We start from the raw sequence: 25,574 nt of genomic DNA on the forward strand, positions 1-25,574 counted from the left end.
TGCATGCATTTACATTTTGCTTGTGAAAAATTCCATATTTTGCATAAATTATACAAATGAAAGCTCATATATATAAATTGTGTTAAGATTTTTTTTGACAAATTTCTCAGAATGTTCCATTACAAGTTTATTTTCTAATAATTTCATTGAGTTCATGGTTCAGGTTTGAAAGGGCTGACCAGAAAAACATTAGCTCTAATAAGTAGTCAATCATCTCCTCCTTTGGATCTGATGGAGGATCAGTTTTTGAATAGACTCAACTCTAACTTTATAGTGATTATTTTGGTTATTGATTGTATTGATCTTCAGTAAAGCACATAGTTGAAATTGTTCATTAATTTCAAAGACACTATTTAAAGAGATGAGCCTACTCTTACCGTGAAAACACTATTTTTAATAAAAAGGCCCCTTTATTAAAGCCTGAAACCTAATATTTGCCAGAAAAATCCAATTTTAGTGAATTAAGTGCTTCTGACACGTTTGTCCCATGAGAAGTATTTGTATATACTTGTCATATATAGGAAAAATGGCATACATGACCTTTAATTTGTATAATTTTGGCTAAATCTGGAATTTTTTCACATGCAAAATGCAAATGCATGCGTCTAATTGTAGAAATCAGGTTTTTCAGGGGACAAAAATGTCAAATTTATGATGAAGAAGTCTCAAAATCCTGACAGGCCGAGCGCGTCAAATGTGATCCATTTGGGTTTAAAGGGTTAATTATCTCCTCCCAGGAGGATCGTTTGATGTGGACCGAGTTACCTCAGCTCTAACCGTGTATTGATCATTTTTGGTTATTGATTGTCTCGCTGGGGCTCAGCAGCCGGCGGAGCCTCCGGTTGATTGACAGCCGCTCCGGATGGGAGGGCTCCTAAGTCCCGCCTCGCAGTGTGACTCCGGCTGCTGACTTGAGACTATAAAATGAAGGAACTTGGTGCCACCGGGAGACACTCCGCTGTCGGAGTCCACTTTGTGAGCTCTTTTAGAGGCGCTGAAGTCCAGCCGATGCGCGCTTGGAGCTGAGACGCACCGCCGTCCGGTTCCTCTCACCAAGAAGCCGAGAAACCTTCATCCAGTCGCCGGGTCGGGACACCAGCGGAGCCATGGCAGGGGACGGGTCAGACCAGCGGGCGCTGCAGTATGAACAAACCCTGGTGAGTGTGACCTGAACTCTGCCCACCGGTGTCACCGTGGGCTCTTGTGGCCCCACACGATCAGGGACTCCCGGCGCGGCGCTGCGGGGGTTGCGTGCGCACATCTGGGGCAGGCTAGTGGGATAGCAACCGGTGGTGTGAATGGTGGTCAAAAAGTTGTCACTTCATTAGATTAGAGAAGTGTTTATATAATTATACATACGCCGAATTAAACTGTTTCTCTTTCTGGTTTGGGAAGTTTCTGCAAGTTTTCTGCAGTTTCTGTGTGTGTCGACCAATAAACTGGAGATAAAGTTAAAAACTTCAGATTCCTAACGGAGTTCTGCCTCCGGTGGACTCACCTGATCCTGGCTGCTGTTTGCGGGTCAGGAAGCATATTTGTGTCGGTGTGTGTGTGTTGTGGTAGTTTTTTCATTTGCGTGTGTGCAAAAGAAAACTAAACGAATGGTGAACAACCCTTCATGACTGATTATTTATTCCTGAGGCTGACAGGAACATCTGGATTCAGCTCCCAGGTTACAGGTAGTGTGTCTTGTGGCGAAACTCCGTTGTCAAATGTCCACATTTTTTGTAAAAGTAGTGTATATCGCCTAAAACACTAATTCAAAGTTTATTATATAGAGCTATGAATTCCAAAAAAGTATGCTGATAAATTCGGCCTGGAAAAATATTTGATCAAACTTGAAATGACTAAAAATATTGTCCAGTCTCTTCAAGATGTGGAGCATTATGAAGGTATTTGAAGTTTAACTTGTATGACTTGGTGCTTATTGGATTAACTGAATGCACAATCAGTCTTTTATTAATTTTCTAAGCCTCAAAGCCCTTTTTTTTCTTTCGTGCATATCTGTTTAAAAGCAAAATAGCTTTACATTTACAGATTTTTTTGAGTGGGGTTTTGCAGACGGATCAATAATCTGTCTCATCCCCATCACATGCATTCACATTGTGATGTCATCACAGCAGTGACCGGGGTTACTGTATGTGTCAGGAACTCAATGTGTGTGTAGGCCGCTTTGTAATCAGCCTACCATGATAGGACAATGCATCAATTCACTGCTTCATCTGCATCCTGGCTGATTGTGTACATGTACATACAGAATGTGATGTAAGATGAGATGCATGTAAAAGCAGTAAAGGTGTCTGCCGCCATGAAGCAGCTGTAGACAGTGGTCGAATTTGAACCTGTAAATTAAAAAATTACTATATGCTCCTGAACGTTACATAAGGTGCTGTTCTATTTTAGGTCACATAACAACCAGGTAGTTGTTAAGATTGTTTGGTGGTTTAAGTAGAGTTTAGATGAACCTGTGGATGAAACTAGACCGGTTTTATACAGCAGGGGGCTCTCAGATGTCACGGGCCCTCAAAGATTGGAGTCAAAGGGAATCTCTAATCCTGAATCTGCAATGAATGTAACAGTAATTATAGGTATAATGAATAAGAAGGAAAAGAAAGGAGACCATGAATCATTTTGTTTCCAATAAAGGAGTTTTATACTGGAGGAGCTGCTTTTTGAGGGGCTTGGATTTACTGCGTGTCCCTCAGGGGCGGTTAAAGACGGGCCTAGTCTCAAATCTAATGATTTGAAGTGTCCAGTTCAACTTTTCTGTCAGGTCTAAAGGAATCCTTTCTGTTTCATTGGCCGGTTGGATCCATTCAGCAGCACCGAGGCCTTAAATTCAAACTGAACTCAACTGTAACACTTTTTTTTGGAGGGGGGGCCCTCCGTTTCCTTTTGCAAGGAAGGGGGTAAAAAAAAAAAAAAGCTCCTTTTTGTAAAGGCTCCCTCCCACCCCACCTCTCTGCGTGCTGTTAATCTGTGTGAGTGTTTGTGCGAGCGATTACACAACGTACATCCTGCTGATTCAGCGCTGGACACGCCGTCAACCCCCAACTGGGGGGGTCTCGTGCTCGGCCCTCCGGATCTTCGAGGAAACGTGCAAGAAGACGCCATTTGTGCAGAAAAACACAACTGCACATCTCTCTGCTTGGGTGACTGTCGCGTGAACTCTAACCTGAAGGAACTTGAATGCAAACACGTATAAATAGCTGCAGCATGAGCATAACCTCCATTAGCATAAATGGGATCTGTGTGCCCCCGTCCTTACTGTGGGTTGTAGTAACATGGTGTCTTTGTGTGATGCTGGCAGCCACATTGGTTTGTGTGGGTTTGTTGTGGGCAGCGTATGCACAAAGAGGCCTGTGTAGTTTGGCTGTGAGAGACGCTGAAGGGCTGGCAATAAAACCACCTTATTATTATTATTATTATTATTATTATTATTATTTCCCTCTCAGGTTTTACTGTTTAGCTATTTCGGGATGAGAAGATAAAAGAAGTTTGGAATCAGGATGAGGTGCAGTAATCGGTGCAGCTGCAGGGTGAAAACGCGGCCCAATAAAGTCGGCCTTCAAAAGATGAGTTCCGACAAGAGTCGGTGTGTTTCACCAATAAACCTGAGGAGGCTTGGCTCGGGTTGAAAAGCACCAATCGGGTGAATCAGTGATCGATCACTGCTTATCTTGACCTTTTGCAGGTCATTTATCTGTGAAACATTAATGTAGAGGCATGTAGAGTCCGAAGTGGAGCATTCTGATGCTACCTATTGTATTGAATGAAATTTTACAATAGTTTTTATTTCATCTGTAGATACTCTGAACTTTATTTTCTTTTTTGCTTCGATCTGTGAATGAAATTTCACAAAAAACATGAGAGTCTTACGTCGGCTGAAAGTTTTCTGAAAACATGTGATGCGTGATAAAAGGTGTGGAATAACGAAATAAACGCTGTTTCAGTCCATCTGATGGTCTGTTTATTCCGAGTGCGACATTTCTTTGCCCAACTTTTACAATTTGTCATCATGTATAATATTTATTGATCCAACTGTGATATTTGTACAGAAAGAGACAGTTTTAACAAAAACATGTCATGCACGACGTGTCATTTAAGGTTACATGAGCAGCAGAAAGCAGACGCATCCCATGCTCACAGCGTTATGTCACCACCAACGCCTGTGTCATGATGGGATGATGTATAACTGGACAGGAATCAGTTTAAATGGTGATTTTAAAGTCTGTTTTCAGGACAAGCTTCCATGTTTATGTGATGCCACACACTCGTATCATTAAATAATAAATGGACCTTCTGGTGGGCAAAGGTAAAGTTTTATTAGCTGTTGTTAAGTAGAGTTGATGGTGAGTCTTTCACAAGTGAGGGTGACTAATAGCTTCTTATTTATCTCTTATTTAGCATGGCAGATAGTCCGAGTGCTGAAAAGCGATGCTGCAGGCGAGCGTCGCTCCAGTTTCCAATGCAAAACCACAGCAAAAACATTTAACACCATTTAGAACCCGTGAACTGTTTCTTCCTGTAAGGCTCAGGAAAAACACGACGATCAGTTCGATCAATAATCTGTGTTTAGTTTCTTCTTTATGTTAAAGTTTCTCGACTCGTAAGGTTTGTCACTTCTTCTTATTCGTCTGATTCTTAAACTTTAGAAATTCCTGATATTTTTCATGTCAGGCGGTAAACTTGCTGAAATTCGTGTTTTGCTGTTGAGTGTGCAAACTTTCATTGCTCATGTTGGCCCTTTGGGTCATTTTCCATCTCTGGCTGTATCTCAGAACATCAAGCATCAATGATGATGTCAGAATAACTCATCTCCACTTATTCCACATCCGAGGAGACGTCAGCTAAGCAGTGCTCATGCTATCCTCACGTGATGTTTTTACTCCTGGTTCACTGATGTTTAGCTCAGTTGGAAAGTAGAGGAACACCAAATAATAAAGAGTGGAATGTGATCATGCATCAAAGGATAGTTTAGCTTGTCGCTGATGCCTCCGCTCTGACTTGAAATGACAATTTTTCAGATGATTTTCAGATGATTGTCACCATTTAAGTAATTCTCCACCTTATTTTAACGTTGGCCAAAAAACAGCTTGAGAAATATCCTGAAAAGCTTGTTCCGAGAAATAAAATGCGTCACATTTGTCCTGATAGAATGAAATATTTCTACGCTTTAATTTCTGGCGTTGGCGGATGCGGTCGATGAACCGAGTGCGACTCCTCGTGTCCCGAAAACATCGAATGTTCAACTTCATTTCAAACCAGTGTAAAAAATTTGTTTTACAACTTAAATTTAAAAAAAAAAAGCCGTCTCTGTGGTTTTCAAGAGAAAGATTGTGACCGGCATGCATTTTTATAAACTAATTAAAATAAGTACATAAATAAATATATGCATAAATAAATAGTGCTGGAGTGGGATGAGATATGTATTTACTTTGATGGCCGTTAATGTTCCCAGCTAAAGTCCACGTTTGGAAAACACTTTTGCACGTTTGTGTGATCACAGCTCCGATCAGGACTCATTGATCGCTGGCTGGCGATGCTGGTGTGATCGTGGGCGATCGCTGGGTAATCTGTGTTGTCGGCTTCATGTGTTGATCTCCCCTCCTCCTCCTCCTCTTCCTGGCTTGCAGTCCTGGTGGAACTTTCCTTTTTTTCTTTCCCTGTCCACTCTTTTACTTTAGCATCCCTCCATCACGCTTTTATTTTTGCGGGACAGGTCAACAACTCCTTGACCCTCGCTTTCAGCCTTGAGAAAGGTCTGCTTGCGCAACGTTTGTTCAAAGCCAAGACGTGAATTCCGGGCTGTAGATAAGCATCGAGAGCTTCTAACGGTTTTTGTCCGTCTCTTACTCAACATCAGCGTCAACAACTTGAATCGCTTCTATTTACTTTCTTGACCAACGGCCATGAAGGATGTCCTCGATCAGGACGAGATGTGGACCGGTCTTTACACAAGGGCAAACGGCTTAAGACTCCACCAAACACTCCACGAGAAAGTTCATTCTATTGGCGACAATGAAAGAGTTTGTGAAGCTGACTTTTTGTTGTGAGATCTGTTGATCATTGGGATCGTCATCATGTTGATGATTAACCTCCAACAGATGAATGAAAGGAACAAGAGGGTAAACAAAATCAAGTGCTTTCCTGTATTTCTTTTAATTATTTGATCGATAACCACAAAATGTGGACGGAAGGAGCAATGAGTAAATAAATTACATCTTTGTGCAGATTCAGTCTTTTTAAAAGAACTGTACTTCATTTTTGACAAGTCTAACCAACATGTAGGTTTGTTGGGCCGTGGGTGAGGTTTACGTTCTGTTGGCTCACCTTCAGAGGTTCATTTTTTACATGTTTTTACACATTTTCTTCACATTTTATAAATGTTTTGTCCTTTTAGTTCAAGTACTATCCCACAACACAATAAAACTGGTGTTTTATGTCAAAATTTATGGCGCAATTTTGCCTCCTATTTGTCTTACAGCACTGTGTGAAGGGACACGTAACTTCCACTGCTGAATTCTTGTTCTGAAAATTGTTTGAATTGTTTGTGCATGAAATGGGTTTACTGAAGTACTGGTTCACTAGAGCAGTGGGACATTTTAATAGAACATTAGAGTAAACATGTAAAGTGACTTTTTAAAAATAACTTTCAACTAAGTCATTTGGAGCTCTAGTGTTGAGGGGGTCATTTTTAGGGGCTGTAGTGTTGATGGGGTGATTTCCAGCTCCCTTCATGCGGACATGGGTTCCAGCCCTTCAGTCGTACCTGTTGGTTGGTAGATCCTGACCTTGTATGACCTTCTAAAACAAAGCAGATTTTGTGTAATCCACATGGATTCTGTTCAACTACTGCTTTAAACATCCTGTTCAGACTTTATTTGCCTGATAAAAGGCAACAGGTACAACAGGCAGGGTAAACGGTTGTATTTGCTGTGTACAAATTTCCCAGTTGTTGCAGAAATATATAATAATCTAATCTAATCTCGTTATTTTACAAAACTGTACTCTGTGAACATTTAAAACGTCATGCTAGACAAAGACATTGTTGTCTAATACGTCAGGATACGAGCGGGTCGGACAAAAGAGTAACCAAAAACCTACATTTAGAACCTCCACAGTCACACGTAGTGGACGATATGATCAGACACACACTTCTCACGTGGGGAAAACACTAGAGATGTTTGTCGGTTGGAGGAGATGCAGGATTGCCAAGGTGAGTGGAACCAGAGCTTTATGACTGAGTTAGGAAGGCTGCAGTGATTTTGGTGGACCAACAGGTGGACGTCACGTTGACACGTCAGCGGATGTTAACTTCCTGTCAGCTTGTGTTCGTCTGCTCTCAGATTCTCTACGTTTATCTCTGCTTTGACCAGAAACAGTTTATTTTTAGACGAGGCGATCTTGATCTTGTTTATGCATCAACCAGGATGTGTCTGACTAGTTTGGTTCTCTGTCTTCATAATGAATTCATCTGGAACCCCCAGTGAATTCTAATTTTAGTTGGAAAAAAAAAGTTAAATGACTTTAAACATTTGTCAACTTCTGTCAACTGTTAAATGTGTTGACACTGCATAAACTACACAACCTCAACAAGATGAGTAATCAGCATTGGTAACTTAACTATGATTGTTAAAATATATCATATCAAGTCATGATAATAGTAATGTAAATTCTGATAAGTGATAAATAAAAATGATACTGAATAATAGCAGTGAGAATAAAAATAAAAGACAACATTGTAGGAAAATAGTAGTTTAATTAGGCAAGTTTATCGAATTTCATGTACACAACAATTCAAAGTGCTTTACATTAGAAGAAAAGAAAGCATTAAAAAGTTAAAGAATGAAAGCATGATTTAAATTAAAATGAAAGAGCATTAAAAAAGCCTCTTAAAAGACGTGCAGATTTGCACTCCTGAGTAAAATCTAATTTAAATGCAGCTGAGAACAGATGGATTTAAATATACTGAGTGTTTCAGCTGATCTGAAACTTCCTGTGGATCCTAGAGACCAAACGCAGCTCCTCCATGTTTGGTTATCACTCCGAACCGATGAAAGACCAGATCCAGATGACCTGAGGAGTCTGGTGGGTTCATAGTGGGTCAGGAGGTCACTGATGGATTCTGGTTCTAAACCATTCAGAGCACCAGAACTTTAAAGTTTAGAATCTGGTGGGCAGACAGCCGGTGTCAGGACCTCAGGACTGGACTGATGTGGTCCACTTCTCTGGTCCTAGTGGGACTTAAAGGAGCTGCAGGAGTCTGACTGTTTTTTTACATTGACCATTAAAGATGCTGCTAAAATAATCAAACAGACTGAAGATCATGGACTAGTTTTTCCAGATTTTGCTAAGATCTCAGATCTTTTATCTTGAGATGTTCTTGAACTCATTTACTGATGGCTTTAATGCATTTCTCCAAAAAGGTCTGAGTCCTTCACAACACCCAGATATCTGTCCTGGTTAGTAGTTTAATATAACCTAAAAATATAATTTATGGTATTAAAAAAAGTCCAGATTGAACCAACCCTTCCTGAACTTCCTTTATTGATCTGATCTGATTTGATTGAATTTGCTGTCACTCCTGATTTTCCACAGTGTGACTGTAGACCTCTGTGCTATCATCAGCATTTCTACTGGAAATCAAAGACTATTACAATTCATCCTGCTGGTGTTTTTGAGGTGCAGTGAAATCCCAGCGATGTGAAGACGTGTGATATTTGTCTCCATCGCTCAGCGTGCAGTTCTGCTTCGGTTTGCAGACCGAGCCGTCTGCAGGAATGGATCTAATGAGACGCTAATGTGCTTGTAATAGCCTGAAATCACAGTGGACACGACCAGATAACTCCTGAACAACAGTTCCATTCTGAACGCTCCAAACGGACGTCAGACGAGGCCTTCGCCCACCCTTCCTTGTGAAATCACTACTCTGTACTGGAGTCCTCCTCCTCCGGCCTCTTGATTCCTGTTGGTTTACTCTTAGTGGAGTGTGATTATACATTTAACACACCAACCCTCTGTGGAGGGGGGGTGTCCTGGTCGAGTCTGTCCAGATGAACTGAGCCCAGTAGCAGAGACTCCACTTGCTGATTAGAGCTGAACAGGTACAAACAAAGTCCTGTTCAACCAATCAAATCATCCCTTTCTCTGTTTCCACCTCTGTCCCTCTGAAACACTCTTCTGGCAGGCCTTCCAATCTCGCGCCATCCGGTCCAGTCCAGACGAGTTTACCTCCGCTATCTGCTCCTGGATTCTTTCACCCTGTGGTTTCACTGGAGTCTGATAAGATGATGCTGATGTGAAGGTTTCTCGTGCAAGGTCACGGCGTGCCTCTAGTCACGCCTCTGAACTGGAGAACTATTGGAAAACTGTAGAAGGAGAGAGTTAGAAGCAGCTCGGATACAGATATAATCATCAACTCCATGTCTGACCTGGACTTTAAGGCTTTTGCCACAAAAATCTATGTCGAACTCCTTCGACTTCCCGGGTTAAGTCGGACTCCGGAGCCTCAGGAGAGTTTAGGCCGGTGAGTGTCGAACGGATCGATGGAGTAACGCGATGCGACAGCGAGGAGAAAGAGGAGAGATTCATCTCGAGATCTGACCTGCTGGATTTAACGTCTTTTAAAAGACTCGTTCTTCCACAGATGAACGTTTAAAGACACGACCTCAGTCTGGATTTAACGAACAAGAGCCGCCTTGTCTCCAAACTCACAGAAGTTCTCTGTGTTCGGTTCTTTTGGGTTCGTGCAGATTGATTGTGGTCGGTGCCAACGAACCAGAAACAAACATCTCTTCAGATATCTGCGACTGTTGGGCTCCGGCATGCGTCGCCTCGTGGGCATGACCGCGTTACTCCTTTAGCGTTTTTTGCGTTTGTCTCCGTGCCACTGTTGTTTCCTGTTTTCTGCAAACATTCCAACCCCCCCCACCCCCACCCCCAGAAAGAAAAGACTGCCTGCCTTTGAACGCCTCTCCGTGTTCTCGCCACAACATTCGATTAGTCCTCCTACATGCAAAAGCATGGGAGGGCACATCCGTAACGCAACACTCACTCACTCACACACACACACACACACACACACACACACTCTGCACGTTGGGTCCCAGTGGCTGCACTGGTGTGTGACTGGATTTTTAACTGGTTTGTTCTGGAGCTGAGCCACGGTTCTCGTCTTCCTTTTCTTCTGGTTTCATTTGTAATCTTTGTTTGTCTGTGTTGATTTCAGTCAACAGATGAATTTTAATCACACGAGTCCTGCAGACAGGAACAGTTACTTTTTCTATAACATAGAATGAGGAAACCGCTATGCATTGTGGGAGAGGACCGGTGTGAAACTTGCTTGTAAAGCAATGAAGAATCAAGAACTTTATTTTAGTTTTACCTGATTGTGAACAATGTTTTGTTTTAAAAACGAGTAGATTCTCTCTTCCTTGACGCTTGTGGAGATGCTTGCCTCGGTCACATGACTGCCTTTTTACATAACCGCCAAATCGAAACTTCCAAGCTAGAAAAAACCAACAAAAAACAAATGTTTTCTGTTGGTTTTCAGTGTTTTGAGAAGACATTTCACAGGTTTTTAGTTGTTTGTTGATCCTCGCAGGCACGTTTCTGCTCTTGCCTCCCTCCTCACACTCTCCAGTCCTCTCCTCCGTCTCGTAGACGAGCCTGTTTTGTGAGAGATTGTTTAAATACTAACACCCAGACCCCAGATCGAGCCTCCAGCCGGTGGTTGGAGCATCTCGGCCCCCAAAGATGAGTTCTGAACTCCTGCACCTCCGGCGTTCACCTCCAACCGAACCCAAATCCCCGCTTCGCTAAACAACATCCCAAATTATCAAATTCTCTGCAAAGGCAATTAACTTTTTTTTTCATTTTGCATCTACTTTTAAGACAAAGAAGTGTTTTGTTCTTATTATTTTGTCATTGTTTGTCATCACACTTTCAGGAATGATATTAATTGTTGGATTATTATTGATTTTTCATCGTAAAATCTCCTGTCCTGCTCTTTTGTTTGCTGTTAAACTATCAGGAAACATCAATCCTCTGCCATAGTGGAGCAATCCCACTATGGCATACAGATCATGTTAATATTCAGGTAAACTTTTTCACATGGTTAATGGAGACCAGATGTAAGTTGAATGAACTGGTCTCCAGACTAAACTGTAGATAACCATTCCCCACTCTGTACTGAACTTTATTAATGAATGCATTTTCAATAAAATGTGATTAATATGAATCTATTTTAAGCTGACAAACACTGAAATTTTATTTTTAATATAGTACAGAAAAAAAGTCTCCATCTCGTCTTCAGCTGCTTCTTCCTCATTGTGGGTCACGGGGGTTGCAACAGGCTAGTAATATGATATTATATGTTTTATTCTGATTTATTGTACAGTAACATGACATTATATGCTTATAATGGTTCAATAGTGATTTTATGATTCAATATTCGTGTCAGACAGATGTAAAGTTGAGGAAAACGATGTAAACTCGATTTTTATTTTTCCATGTACTTTTTTTATTTCAACTTAAACCAAGTTTTACCAGACTTACCTTACTTTTGACATTGCTTTTGATTCTCCTGTGTTTTTTTTAACTGTTTTGGTTTTGCACCTTTTCTTCCTCTCGCGTTCATCACTAATGAACCCACTCTTTACACAACCAGCAGATCAAAACGCCCGCCGTCAACGTTTTGTTTGAAACTCAGATAATTATACCACCTTCCTTTTTGTTTGAGGACCCCGCCTGCGTTTTATTCGTTTTAATTACTGCACACAGCAATTCTTCTCAATTTGGGCAGCGAAGGAAGTTTTAACTGAAGGAAGGTCAGAGACGTTTCCTCGTCCGACGCTGAAGGATGACATCATCTGTTTCCACAACAGCGAAACAATTCATGTGTTGTATGATGTTACACAGCAGCTGCTGGGGTGTGAGAGATAGTTACCAGGTGTGTGTGTGTGTGTGTGTGTGTGGGGGGGGGGGTTCGATTGAGTTGAGGACAGTTATTTATGCAGTTACTGCAGTTCTTTTTCTCCTCGGCTCCTCTGCATTCATGTAGAGCAGATCAATAGCAGTTATTTTTAGATTTTAGATTTCCTCACCCCCCACTTTCCCCATCCCTCCCCCCCAGTTCATCCCTCCATCCCTCTCATCCACCCACCTCAAAAGTGCTTGCACAGACTTGTCCTCCCACATCTTGATTCGTGAACTCGCACACATCAACCTCTCTAATAAATTGGACCGAGTCTCTGCAGTCCTCTGTTATGCACAGACACACACACACACACACACACACACACACACACACACACACACACACACACACACACACACACACACACACACACACACACACGCACACAAATTCCCACCTCTTTTCAGATGCAGCTATCTCTTAATACCTGCCTGACTTTGTCTGTTGCAGCCTGAACCACACAATCCATGTTATGCTGTGTGATACACACACACACACACACACGCACACACACACACACACACACACACACACACAGATATGAATGTGGACATTGTCCTCTGTATCACATTCTGTCATCAACTGATAGCGATTAGACAGTGTTAATACCTCACAGTTTGTACCCAAACACACAAACATAGAGGGTCACCTGCTTGGACACACACACACATACACACACACACACACACACACACACACACACACACACACACACACACACACACACAGCCTAACAAGTAGTGCTGTTTAATCTAACCCATCTGCCGAGGTGCCCTTGAGCAAAGCCCTTTAATACGTGATTACGATCGATCACGTTGTGCGTAACGATCGCGTTCCCTCCTAAATATGCTGATGTCGGCGCCTGTGATGTGTTTACTACCATTTTTAATGCAGGTGGCTTTAACAAGTTTCTCAAGCTTAAACGCGGCTGTGTGAGTCGTTCAGGTCTACACGATGTTGTTCCAGCACCGTGCGCTCATGGGTAATCGTCTCACTGCAGGAGAAGCAATGTCAAGTAAAGCAAATGAACTCCTGCAGGTTTTCCCTCATTTGTTCAGGACCGATCATCTGGAGGAGATGTGAAGGCCGTTATCCAGAAATGTTCTTCCTAAATTCCATTTTAAAGGTTTTGCATGCAACCTTTGAGAAGATTGAAGTTAAAAATGTTTTTTTTTAAATAGGTGTGTTTCAAAAATTGTCGTGACAGTGTTCAAATCTATGCTTGATTTGCCCTGAACGCCTCGTCTCCAGACAATGGGAACAGTTGAGTTCACTGTCTGCAGGATTCTACATGAACTTTAACCAGTGAAACATCAGCTAATCATTGTCTTTTTACATGATAACATCAGCATGCGTGTAATTCACTCAGTTACAACATAGAGCTGCTCGTCATGTGACGCCTCACACATGATAAAATAAATCAGAGGCTCTTTTTAGAACCTCATTTTAAAGTCCAACGGGGTCAAATCTGCATCTCTGGAATGCATCCTTTTGGAAATATCCGATTGTTTTTCACGTCTTAGTTAAAGATTGACGCTCGCTGGACAAGAAGTGGATGAATTGTTGCATAAGAACAGATCAGAATCGACTCACCGGTGGATAATTAATGGAGATGTCGATGCTTCACATTTATTTAGACACGTGCTTTCATAAGAGGAATTGATCTGTGATCGTCCGATTCTTCTACTGTATTGGAATTGTTTTAACTGTTAATGTTGTCCAGACCGTCTTATTATGATGTCATTTTAACACAAAATAAAGGCGTCAAGAATCCAAAGCACAAAAAGCACAAATCCAGAGTTTATAAATATGAGAACAGCGGTGCGATCACAGAACGGGGTGTTAAATGGGGCAAACGGAGGGTCAAGATGACAGGTTTATAGACGGATCACACACACACACACACACACACACACACACACACACACACACACACACAAAGAAAGTGTACTGGTTTTATTGGACTCAAAGGGTGTGTGTGTGTGTGTGTGTGTGCTTATAGTCAATTTGACCAAACGAGTTTAAGGATCAGGTCTCGAGTGCCTCCCTGCTCTTTTTATTATTCCACTGGCCTGAGGGTGTGTGTGTGTGTGTGTGTGTGTGTGTGTGTGTGTGTGTGTGTGTGTGTGTGTGTGTGTGTGTGTGTGTGTCGGGTTGTTAGTGCCAAGTGTTTGCGAACTACATTGATCACCTCTTGTACCGTTTACACAATACAACACCACTAAACCTGTCTACATGTTCTCAACTGTCCACTTCACTACCTACACACACACACACACACACACACACGTATGCAAATAGAAGAAAATTAATCTCATATTCAATCACTGCTTTCAATCACTCAATCATACCCGATCTATTACGAGTATCAGCACTGTCAGAGCAGCCTGTAATTGCTTTTGGTCTCACACACACACACACACACACACACACATACACACACACACACACACACACACACACCATGCAAATAGCTGTGGCCCATGAGTGGTAAATCACAAATGATTGATTTAGTCATGCAAAAAGTGTGTGTGTGTGTGTGTGTGTGTGTGTGCTCACTTAACCAGTGACACCCCCTTGCTTTAAGACGAATAGGCATCATTAACCTTAAATTAATTATAACACTCTGCGTCGCCTCTTTCTCTTTACTAGTTGGACTTTATTCTACAGCAGTCACACACTCTGCATAGAGAGAACAGTGTGTGTGTGTGTGTGTGTGTGTGTGTGTGTGTTTGTGTTTGTGTGTGTGTCAGGGGGATGTGTGTAATACAAGCAGAATATAATGAGGTAGCATTAAAAAAAAATTAAACTTCTCATTTGATGCAGCAGGAATGAGGAGCTGAATAGTAAAGAGGAGGGAAGCTGCTCAGCTCTGATGGAACGGATTATTATTAAGGATGTTAAATAAAAGAAATCAGATATTTAAACGTGATGTTTGACAACCATTGGATGAAAGTTCCTGTCGGTGTTGCGACTTTTCAAATTAATCTAATTCGGATTTTTTTTTTTTTTTTTTTTTTGCACCTTCAAGGTAATTTGCAGACCATCCGCTGACATGCTAGCCGGGGCGAGACCGAACTAGCTCTAGTGTGTTTCACAGATAATAAACATCGATTTGTTTTTTGTCTTGCTTTGTTGTCTGGACTGAGTTAACCCTTTAAATCCAACTAAAAAATTTTGTATCCACAGGTTTTTCAGGAAAAAAGAATTAATCAGACGCATGCATCTGCATTTTGCATGTGAAAAAAATTAAAATTTTAGCAAAATTTAAACAAATTAAAGCTCATATATATACAAATTCAAGTAAATAAATGGGAAAAATTAGACGGAAGGTTCTATTAAGTCCTTATTTTCCAAAAAATTTGATTTCTCTGGACATTTTTTTTTAGTATTTCGGGTGGTAAAGGGTTAAATCCATTAGTCTTCTGTTTAGAATATAAAGGTCCTCAAACACCATGTTGTCACCTGCATACATGTGAAGGACACATGTACACACACATGCAGCCCTACCTACACATGTAGATAACATTCAAGCACAGTATGTTCACTGTAAAGGTACAACTTAGCCCTAAGGAAACACTTCACTCAAGATAATCACAGCCGACCCCCCTCATGGGAAAACAACTGGTACATTTATGAAGAACTGAGCTTCAGCAGGTGGGGGGTAGGTGGGGCTGTGGGTGTGTAACGCAGCCTGGACAAGTATTACTTCCTTGGATCAGTGTAGAAGGTTCAGGGGTACATTCATGTGATTATTTAGGTCAGAGCAGCAGGAGTTAGTGGCCCCGGGGCCCCAAGGAGACATAGATTATATCAGCATTCATATATACCCCCCCCACAAAGAGAAGTTTGATGAGATTATTTGTCCTGTGCCCAGAATGGATTCAGCTCTGTGTGTGTGTGTTTGGTAGGTTTCCTGTTTTGTTAGTTGTGATACGAGACTAAAAAAAAAAGTTGATCTGAATTAAGAGGAAGATCTGGGATTTCTTCTTTATTAAGTTGTGACATTTCTGCCTGATGCACATAATCTACAGTAAACTACAGTAGTACTTTGAGATATGAGCTGCTTGACATACAAGTTGTGTGTGATACGGGCCGTGCTAGTTGGCGGATGGATACGACATCAGTGAGACCGGATCTCGTTCTCGTTGGTGGAATAAAGACGTCACTCTTTTTTTTTTCTTCACATTATCATTGTTTATGTAACTTATAATAAATTAATTACACACAGGTAAAATCTGCATGACTATTACTTGATTAAAAATATTCGTATTTTAGTCATATTTTAGGGGGTTTGGGGCTTTTTTGCAAGCCTGGAATGGATTCAAATGATTTTAATCATTTTAAATGGAGATGAAAAGTTGAAGTTACGAGTTATTTGACCTAGAGCTCAGTCATAGAATGGATTAAATTCGTATCTCAAGCTTTGCTGTAAATGGTCATCAGTGTTTAATCCTTCAGGTTCTCTGAAATCCTATTTCTAAACCTTAAACACATTTGTCCAAGAATTTAAAAAAAATATGCAAAAAGGCTGAGTCAATGTCCTCAAATGGAAATATTGACTTAATGCTAACAAAAAAACCCCCAATGTGTCCATCAGATGTTAATTAATGCTTTGATCAAACAGCCCCCAGCAGGAGTTCAGGAAGAGTTGGACAAAAATGTGTCCCAGAATACAAACGAGAGATCCAAGTTATTGTGCTAGAAAAACTACTTCTATGAACAAGTTAACTTTCCCACAGTCCTCCTGCAGAGACCCGTGGCTTCAGGACAAGAACATTCAAGCTCAAGTGGAACGCAAGATTGTGCTGGTCTCAGATCAGACTCTGGGGTCAACAATGGTATTGTCAGGTCAGGGGTCAGAAAGCTGCAGGTGTCAATCATCCTCAAATGTCTCTGCAAACTTTCATTTCAATGCATCCAAAAGAACGAGATCCGGTCTCACTGATGTCGTATCCATCCACCAACACGCGGGAAAGAACGAGATCCGGTCTCACTGATGTCGTATCCATCCACCAACACGTGGGAAAGAACAAGACCCGGTCTCAGCTGATGTTGTATCCACCCACCAACATGTGGGAAAGAACGAGATCCGGTCTCAGCTGATGTTGTATCCATCCACCAACACGCGGGAAAGAACGAGTTACATTTTCGAAACACGGCTCTTATCAATCTATTCACCCAAAACTTCACACATCTGATGACAGCTTGCGTCTCTTTCAGCTGGACTGTGTACTTAGTTTAATTTTTCGTTTAACGTCACCGTGCCTCATCACTGCCCGCATGACTCTGAGTCATGTTTAATTGTGTATTTTAGTCTTTTGCTTTATTTGCATGAAACTTAACGTTCACTGGTGCTTCTGCTGGACTCACACCCGACACTCCCCTGTTGGTCAAACGTTTCTATCCTAAAAGCACCTTTAGGAGGGAGCGGACGGATCTCAGCTGGGGCCCTCCTCTGTCTCCTGTCCCTCCTACTGGAAACCATCACATAATCCTGTGAGGATGGAGACGCCGCGATGCCCTCCAGCTCCTCCCCCAGTAATATCCTCTAGTCCAGTTAGAATCGGATAAGTGGGCATTTTACCTGTCAGCTGGCCAACTGCCTCATCTGGGTGATTATTTTTGGAGGGGGAGGGGGGGCATTCCCAAAATGATTTTCATAAGGCTGATACCAAACAAAAGCTGCTTTTATTGCCTCCTCTGGTGTAAGATTGGTTCACACACACACACACACACACACACACACACACACACACACACACACACACACACACACACACATTAGATCTCCTGTTCTTTCCTTTCACTATTGTTCTACTAAATGCTTTTATTACCCCCACCCACCCCCCACCCCCCATTTGTGTGTAATGAACTAATCTCTTCTCAGGTGACAAAGATCAGGAAGTTAATCCATTAAAACTAGCTAAAAGTCATCTGTGTTGTGTTGTTGTGTTGTTGTTTGTGTGTTTTGTGTTGTGATTGTCGACTCCCATCTCCGCTTCCATTTCAATTAACTCGTGTCTTTTATGCAGCGTTTCCTGTGAGACCCTGATTTAACGGCCCGTTTATCCAACATGCTGTGTGTCGCTCTGGAGCAGAGCGACACACACACAACCTCACACACACAACCTCACACACACACAACCTCACACACACAACCTCACATCACGCAATTAAAAGTCACACAATTTAGGCTCTGCCTGAAAACGGTGAATAGATTCGTGCAAAAATAATCTCTCACAATCCACACGTATGAGCCTCTAAACAGTCATGGGAGTGTGTGTGTGTGTGTGTGTTTGACTGAGGGTAGGGCTGAGACACACACACACACACACACACACACACACACACACGATTAGTAGAAAGGTAAACTGCGGACAGGATGAAGCAGGCTTTAATATGGTTGTGTGGAGTTTACTTGAGTTTAGTTGTGCCCTCCGGGAAAAGAATAAAGAAATAAATGAAAACACAAATTCCATCTTGTTAAAACTCTATTGGTTGTCAGAAGTGTCCAATCACAAGACGAGCTCAGGCCTCTGATCCTAAACCTCTGCAGAACATCTTTGGAAGGAGGAAATGAAACTCCTCCGTATCTTTCATTGTCATCTAAATTATGAGCATAAATGTCTGACTTCTTCTTCGATGGTTTATCTCAAGCAGATAATCTTATTTTGCGATCCGGGTGGCTAACTACCAGCTAATGTTAGGTCCTAATAAACACCCTATTGTTTGTATGGCCATTGGATAGTCTCCTCCTTTTTTAATATTTCCTATTTTCTATTTCTTCTCTTATGAAGTTTCATTTCCTTCTTCTTTTCATTCTTCCCCTTTTTTTGCCCTTTTAATAGCTCCTGTTTATCATTACACATCAAATTCTCCCTCTTTTGTTACGATACAATGACAGGATATACCTTAAACATAAATGTCCTGATCAGGTGTTTCAACAGCAAATACATCCATTTACGTAATCATCTTTATGATTATTATTATTATTATTATTGTTGTTAATAATAATAGTCCAAGATATGATGTGATTTTCTGATTTGATTATAAGAAACACACACATTCATTAGATAAAAGGCCTGTGTGTGTGTGTGGTGTGTATGTGTGTGTGTGTGTGTGTGTGTGTGTGTGTGTGTGTGTGGCCTTCCTTTATTATTCCCCCTCTCACCTGGTGTGTCCGTCTTTCTCATGCTCTGTGTTTTTCTTCTCTCTCTGTGGAGATGTGTTGATGTTATGACTATGATGTTGTATTTCTCTCAGGCTTCATGTTGTTGTCCGACCCTCTCTCCACCTGTAGGAGTTCACGCGACTCTCTCCATCAGAATCCTTCTTTTCTTTCACTGAGATGACTTCTCGTTCTCATTCTCTCCATCCCATCCTGGGTTTGTCTGGCCGGTCGCTTTCTCAGGCCACTTATTGTCACAGCTGTGTTTTCCCTGTCAGATGTCAATGATGAGTTTGTTGAACAGCGTGGCCTCAGTGTGTGTGTGTGTGAGTGTGTGTGAGTGTGTGTGTGTTTGGTGTCCGGTACAGGGCAGTGCCACGCCAGTGCCTTCCCACGTCTCGACGGCGCTCACGTGAGACAGCAGACTGACGATCATTGTTCAGATGTCTTCTAACCCTCTCTTCCTCCCTGTCTCACTCCTTCTGCATCATATCATCACAAAAAAAACAACAACATTTTGAGTGATCAAATTTTTTATATGATAGATAGATAGATAGATGTATACTTTAATGATCCCAAGGGAAATTCATATGAGCGCATAAGTTTAACAGCGTCGCAATTATACATGTTAAAAAAAAAACTAACTGCGTCCCCAAACAAAATTGCATGTTGCATACATAGAAAAAACTGCATAAAAGGTCCAAAACAAATGAGCTTGGACAGGTTGAGGTTACAACCTGATGGGAAGCTGGTAAAATTCACTGATATATAATTACTGACATGAAAAATGCAAGATAATGCAAGAACCTTGAGATAAGAGTTTAATCCGTTCCGTGACCGAGCTGTAAGTCAAACAAAAATATGGACAGAGCGACGACTCGTATCTCGAGGTACTGCTATAGTTCCATTTCTGTAAATTTGTGTGCTTGCATCCTGTGTCTATTTTCTATCATAACAGACAGAATATATTTGTACTGTTGGTGGGGTGAAACATTTTTATTAGGATGTCTCCTCTGGATAGTTTTTAATACCGTTGGCATGTGATTCTTTAATGGAGTAATTGAGAAAAAGATGAACAATAACTTTTTGTATACAAGTTTATTCTGGGTCTGTTTTGTTTTTGTTTTTTTAATTTGGCTTTTCTGTAAGAAATCTCCCAGCAGCATTGTGGCAGATGACAGTATCCAATCAGGGTCAACCACCGTACCAGACTAATGGCTAAAAGGATTAGGGTTTATATGTAGTTGTAAGTAAAGCAGCTCGAATGTTCCCTCTGCGGTATAAATCTGTTTAACGCTTCAAACTCTGACATGTTTAATGCGAATCAATCCCTCTGAATAACTTGAATTACTGAGCGTTTGCATCGTGGCGTTACGGCGTCTGTGTAAATAAACTGTGCAAACGGGGACAAGTGGCGATGCATCGACGACTTTATCTTCAGCGTCTCTTCCCACAATCTCATCTAAATTCAGTTGTGATGCATGAGGAAAGGATTTTTTTTCTCCCCCCGTTATTTCGGCTCAGCCAGTCGTGATGTGTGTGTGTGTGTGTGTGTGTGTGTGTAAGGAACTTCTTGTCAGTGGCAGTATTACGGCAGTTAATAAAACTTAATTATTTTGCACCTGTCAAACAATTTGAATGTCTTTTAAGGTGATTGAAGAAACATAAGTGTGTAAAGGTCGACGGGGCCGATCGACACCAACTAAAATAACAACAATAAAAGAAAGAGATAAGAACGATAAGAAAATATGGAAACAGAGTCCTGAGATATCACAGGTTGTGTTTATAACTGTAATATGTCTGCAGTAATATAAAAAGTCTACTAAGTCTTGAGCTGGGGACTGGAGGTTGGCCGGTTCAAGGCCCATGTCAGGCAAAAAAAATTTTTTTCGGACTCTGAACTGGCAGAGAAGAGGTGCCCTTGAGCAAGGCAGCGTTCCCTTTAGAAGCTCCTGATCACAATGCCCAATGCAACGTTGACCGACCTCAAAATATCGGTCCCAGAAGTAATTCTTGTGGTACTCCACATGGAAGCCTCGTAATGCTTTGAAAAGTTCTCACCTGTAGAGAAGAGAAATAGTCCTTTCTCACAGATGTGAGTTAAACCAGTTTAAATCTATCGAAGACAGGCCGACATGTTCGCTTAATCCATTCAAAGGGAAGCGGCTTTCTGGGGAATCAAACGCTCAAATTTATCAGTTTGTTCTGATATCATTCACTGCTTCAAGCGGGGCGGTCTATGTGCTGGGATGTGTCCTAACGCATACTGTATGCTTTTGGAATGCGTCTGGCATCGACGCTGTGTAATAATACGCTGGTTGTTTTCATATCAGATGACCAGTCTGGACACAGATCTCCCACAGACTCCGTGTGAAACGTTTCCCAGCAGCGGGTGAAGCTGTTCTTTGTCTGCTTCATGTGATTCAACAGATTTATAAATACATTTTTTATTCTAAATGTAAGCCCGTCATGTTCAACTGACTGCCTTTTGTGTTTGACATTTAAATTCTCTGCTCTTAACTGAATGATTGACAATCATTTTAAATACACGAAACAATCCAAGCAATCCATTCATAAACAGCTTGCGCACGCTTGACGAAGTTCCTCTGTTCAACAACACATCACAGCGTTGTCACGGTAACTACAAGGAAACCTCGCTTTACGCCGCTTCGAGTTACGTCATTCTTGATTGTTCGTCGGTTTTAACAAAAATACTCAGAAAAATAAAAATCAAGTTAACGTCATTTTATTCCACTTTACGTCTATCTGACACAAATATTGGAATAATAAATTCACTAGTAAGCTGTTAAAATCACATCATGTTACTGTACAATAAATAAGAATAAAAACATATAATATTGGACCAGACACGCTTTAACAAATCCTACAAAAGAAACTTAAAAACACTTTGTAGGGCTGCTTAAGTAAATTCATTGAGTCTGCATTCACATATAGAACAATTAGGGAACAGAGAGCCAATCACAGGTGGTCACATGTTTACCACATCATTTAAAGTAAGCAACAACATGCACATATACCACCTTTTTTTAAAAGTCATTAAACGAGAGTGTTTCACTTTTCTTCAGGCTTCATGTTCCTACCTACTTCTGCTGGAGAGTGTGAACAGAAAGAACCACGGATAAAACGGAGTGAATATTCTGTTGATATTAATGGAGACACTTTTGTGACATGAAACCTAATATTCACTCGAAACCTAATATTCAAACCAATCACTGACTTTATTTGCTGGACCGTTTGATCTAATGTCAGTATAATAACAGTACAATAACAGTATGATAACAGTGTAATATCAATATAATGTCACACAGGTGAACGTTGGTGCTTTCTGTCTACATGCTGACACAAAGACAAAGTTGTGTTGTGTGCTTAATTCATCTTCTGAACAGTTTGAGCATATCGGACTTAATATAGTCATTCTTCTTAATGTATTCATTTAGCAGGAGCTCCGGAATGCAATTTATATGTATATTTTTCAGGTGTTTTAAAATAGTTATAGATGTGTTTGCACTTTAATGTGTGTGTGGATGTTGGTGTGTGTGCGTTTCCTTTCTCTCCCCCCCCGGTTTGAACGTTGGACAGGTGTGAAAGTCTGATCATTAATCACAACATTCACGGCTCTGCTCCTTTATCCTCCCTCCTTCCATCTCCTCGTTTTTTCCGCAGTCCTTCCTCCTTGTAAACGCACAGTTAAAATCTAAATTCAGCTCACATGGAAGGATGGATTCTATTTCTAGTGCCAAACTTCCTAAGGGGCCCCTCCTGAAAATCCTTTTTTTTCTCCAATATTTTACGTATTCCTTATGTCATCACAATCTGTCCATCCTTTACTCACTGGAGGGCCTCCGCCAGTCGTTTTCTGTCATCCTTCCTCGTATCTTTTTTGTTTTTTTTCCCTTTCCAAGTGTTTTGTCCAGCTCTGGGTCAGTTTAAAGGGGGCCAAAGAGGTTGGCATGGCATCCTGGCACAAGCACACAAGATTCCCTATTAGCGCCCCACGGTGCCCCACAGGAAGGCTCTGAAAGCTTTATTTACTGTACGTCCTTCAGCGTTTCCCTTCTTTACTCTCTTGAATGCTCCTTTTGGAACCTCTTTTACAAATACAGTCCTCTGGTTCCTGGGCTAAATTTGATCTACGACTTCTAAGAATTTCACCTAATTATCCTCTAAAGAACCTCGACTCTCAATATCTGAAGGCACTGGGGAATACCACTATACAAATGTAAAACTGTAGTATCTTAATAGTTTAAAGATCTTAAAATTAGTTTTCAATATTAAGAAAAAAAATGACTGATTATATCAGAAATTCAAGGAGGGGAAGAATTCCTTTTCTGAGACAATGACGCTATGAGCAGCTCATCCTGGAGGAAAGGAAAATGAGAGTTAAGTAAGAAGGACAGTGATGGTTGCAGAAAATATAAAATGATTTAACTTTTTTTTTTTGCAAAATATTCATTCATTCAACCTGCTATCAATGGGGATGTTTAGTCACTCCAGTGTTTGTTTGCACTGATGAAGTTTAACATCCCATTGAATTTTAAAAGCAAGTAAAAGCTGAATTAGTAATCATTTAACACGTTTGGTGAGAAATCCATTAAAAATGCACAAATCTGAGGACATGAATTATATGGATAATTTTTAAACGAATAGAACATGTCTAAAATTTCACTTTTATCAGTTTAATAATTTCAGGCACAAATCTTCATGGTTGCATTTTATTTTATTTTATTTTTTTAGGTGTGACAACAGTCTGAAAATGACATTTTTATTGTTTATTCATGTTGTTCATTGAGTTTTATTTAAATTATGTTTTATTTATAAAAGGGAAAACTACGGCATCACAGTCGACAAAGGTGCTGCTGTGTTGAGCATTCTGTGGACGCGCACGACTTCCAAGGAGTCAGTTTTCTCCCACAATTTAATTGTGGTTGGGGTGAAACAGCCTTTACGCCGTTAAATTCCTTCCTCTGCCTCAGTCCTCAGCCTTTATTCCTCCGGTCGCCTCACACTCTCTCCTCTAGATTAATTACATAATGATTCTTTCAGATTCTCTTCTTCCTTCCTTCCCACACAAGTGTGCTGACACGCTCGTCCTCGCTCACACAAAAGCGCAGCAGGAAGAGGTGCGTGAGGCGAACCCCTGCCTCTACCTGTTATTGTTCGGTGAATGTTTTTGAAAGGAAGACGAGAGACGACTCCATCGTACCGGCGTGATGGAGTTCGTTAGCTCACAGTGGTGTGTGTGTGTGGCTCAGTCTGTGCAGCTCTGATCAGAGTTGGACTGCATCCTGATGTGTGTGGATGAGTGTGAATCGTCACATAGAGTAGAACCTTGAGATACGAGTTGAATCTATTCCATGACTGAACTTGTAAGTCAAACATTTCCATATTTATGATAACTAAAAATGTTGTAATCCATTCCAGTCTTGTAAAAAAAAAAAACTAAATTATCAAAAAAACCAACATAGTTTTATCAACCAATAGACACACAGACTTTACCTGTGTATAATTAATTATATATAAGTTAAATAATGATAAAGAATGAAAAGAAACGCAAAAATCAAGAGAACACACGAGCTACGTCTTTACTCCACCAACGAGAACGAGATCCGGTCTCACCGATGTTGTATCCATCCGCCCAACACGCGGTAAAGAACGAGATCCGGTCTCACTGATGTTGTATCCATCCACCAACTAGTAGTAGTTTCCTGAAGCACGACTCGTATCTCGTATTTTTGCTTGTATGTCGAACAAAAATACGGACAGAGCGACAACTTTTATCTCAAATAACTTGTATGTTGAGCAGCTCGTATCTCAAGGTTCTACTGTATTTGTATAATACTGAGGCTCTTAATCCCCGATCCCTGTAAAATAGCATTAAATATGCCATACCACACAACGTAGCAAGCACTCACACACATTCAGTCGTTCCTGTTCCCTTTGAACCAAAAAAGGACTGCGTCATCCTGGCAGTCGCTTCTTCTCTACCTTCAAAAAGAGAAAATAAAACATCAAAGTAAAACTAAAGTTTTGGGTTTGACAACTTTTCCAGAAAAAACGCTTCAAGTCGTAATGATGCTGCATCTACGATGCACGCATTTCAAACAGCAGATGCTCGTTCCTCTTCAGGTCAAAGACTTGGAAAAGGTGGAAAAATGAAACCTGGTAATAAATGTTGACTTGTTTTGATTTAGAAAGGGAAGTTAGGTTAGCACTGATTCCAGATAGTATTTTCTCATAATATTTCACCAACCTCCTAACAGCCAGCACACCCAGTGCCTCCATAAAGGAGGGGGTCTGGTTGGCATCAATAGTCACACACACTGTAACCACAGCTCTTTATACACTAACCCGTCATTTACAGGGATTTCCCATTCATTCATGCATTTGCGGTGGTATACCATA

General features: G+C 41.0%; 1 protein-coding gene across 2 annotated transcripts in view; it reads left to right on the plus strand.

Moving 5' to 3' along the window:
* Positions 1-968: 968 nt before the first annotated feature.
* clcn2c (chloride channel 2c) overlaps positions 969-25,574 on the plus strand; it is a 99,435-nt gene continuing 74,829 nt past the window's right edge. For both annotated transcript variants that reach the window (XM_068317371.1, XM_068317372.1), the window contains exon 1: positions 969-1,157. In XM_068317371.1, the coding sequence (XP_068173472.1) occupies positions 1,107-1,157 (51 nt within the window). In that variant the 5' untranslated portion in view covers positions 969-1,106. The remainder of the gene's footprint in view (positions 1,158-25,574) is intronic.

The sequence above is a fragment of the Antennarius striatus genome, chromosome 6, assembly GCF_040054535.1.
Source record: "Antennarius striatus isolate MH-2024 chromosome 6, ASM4005453v1, whole genome shotgun sequence".
NCBI classification, from domain to species: domain Eukaryota; kingdom Metazoa; phylum Chordata; class Actinopteri; order Lophiiformes; family Antennariidae; genus Antennarius; species Antennarius striatus.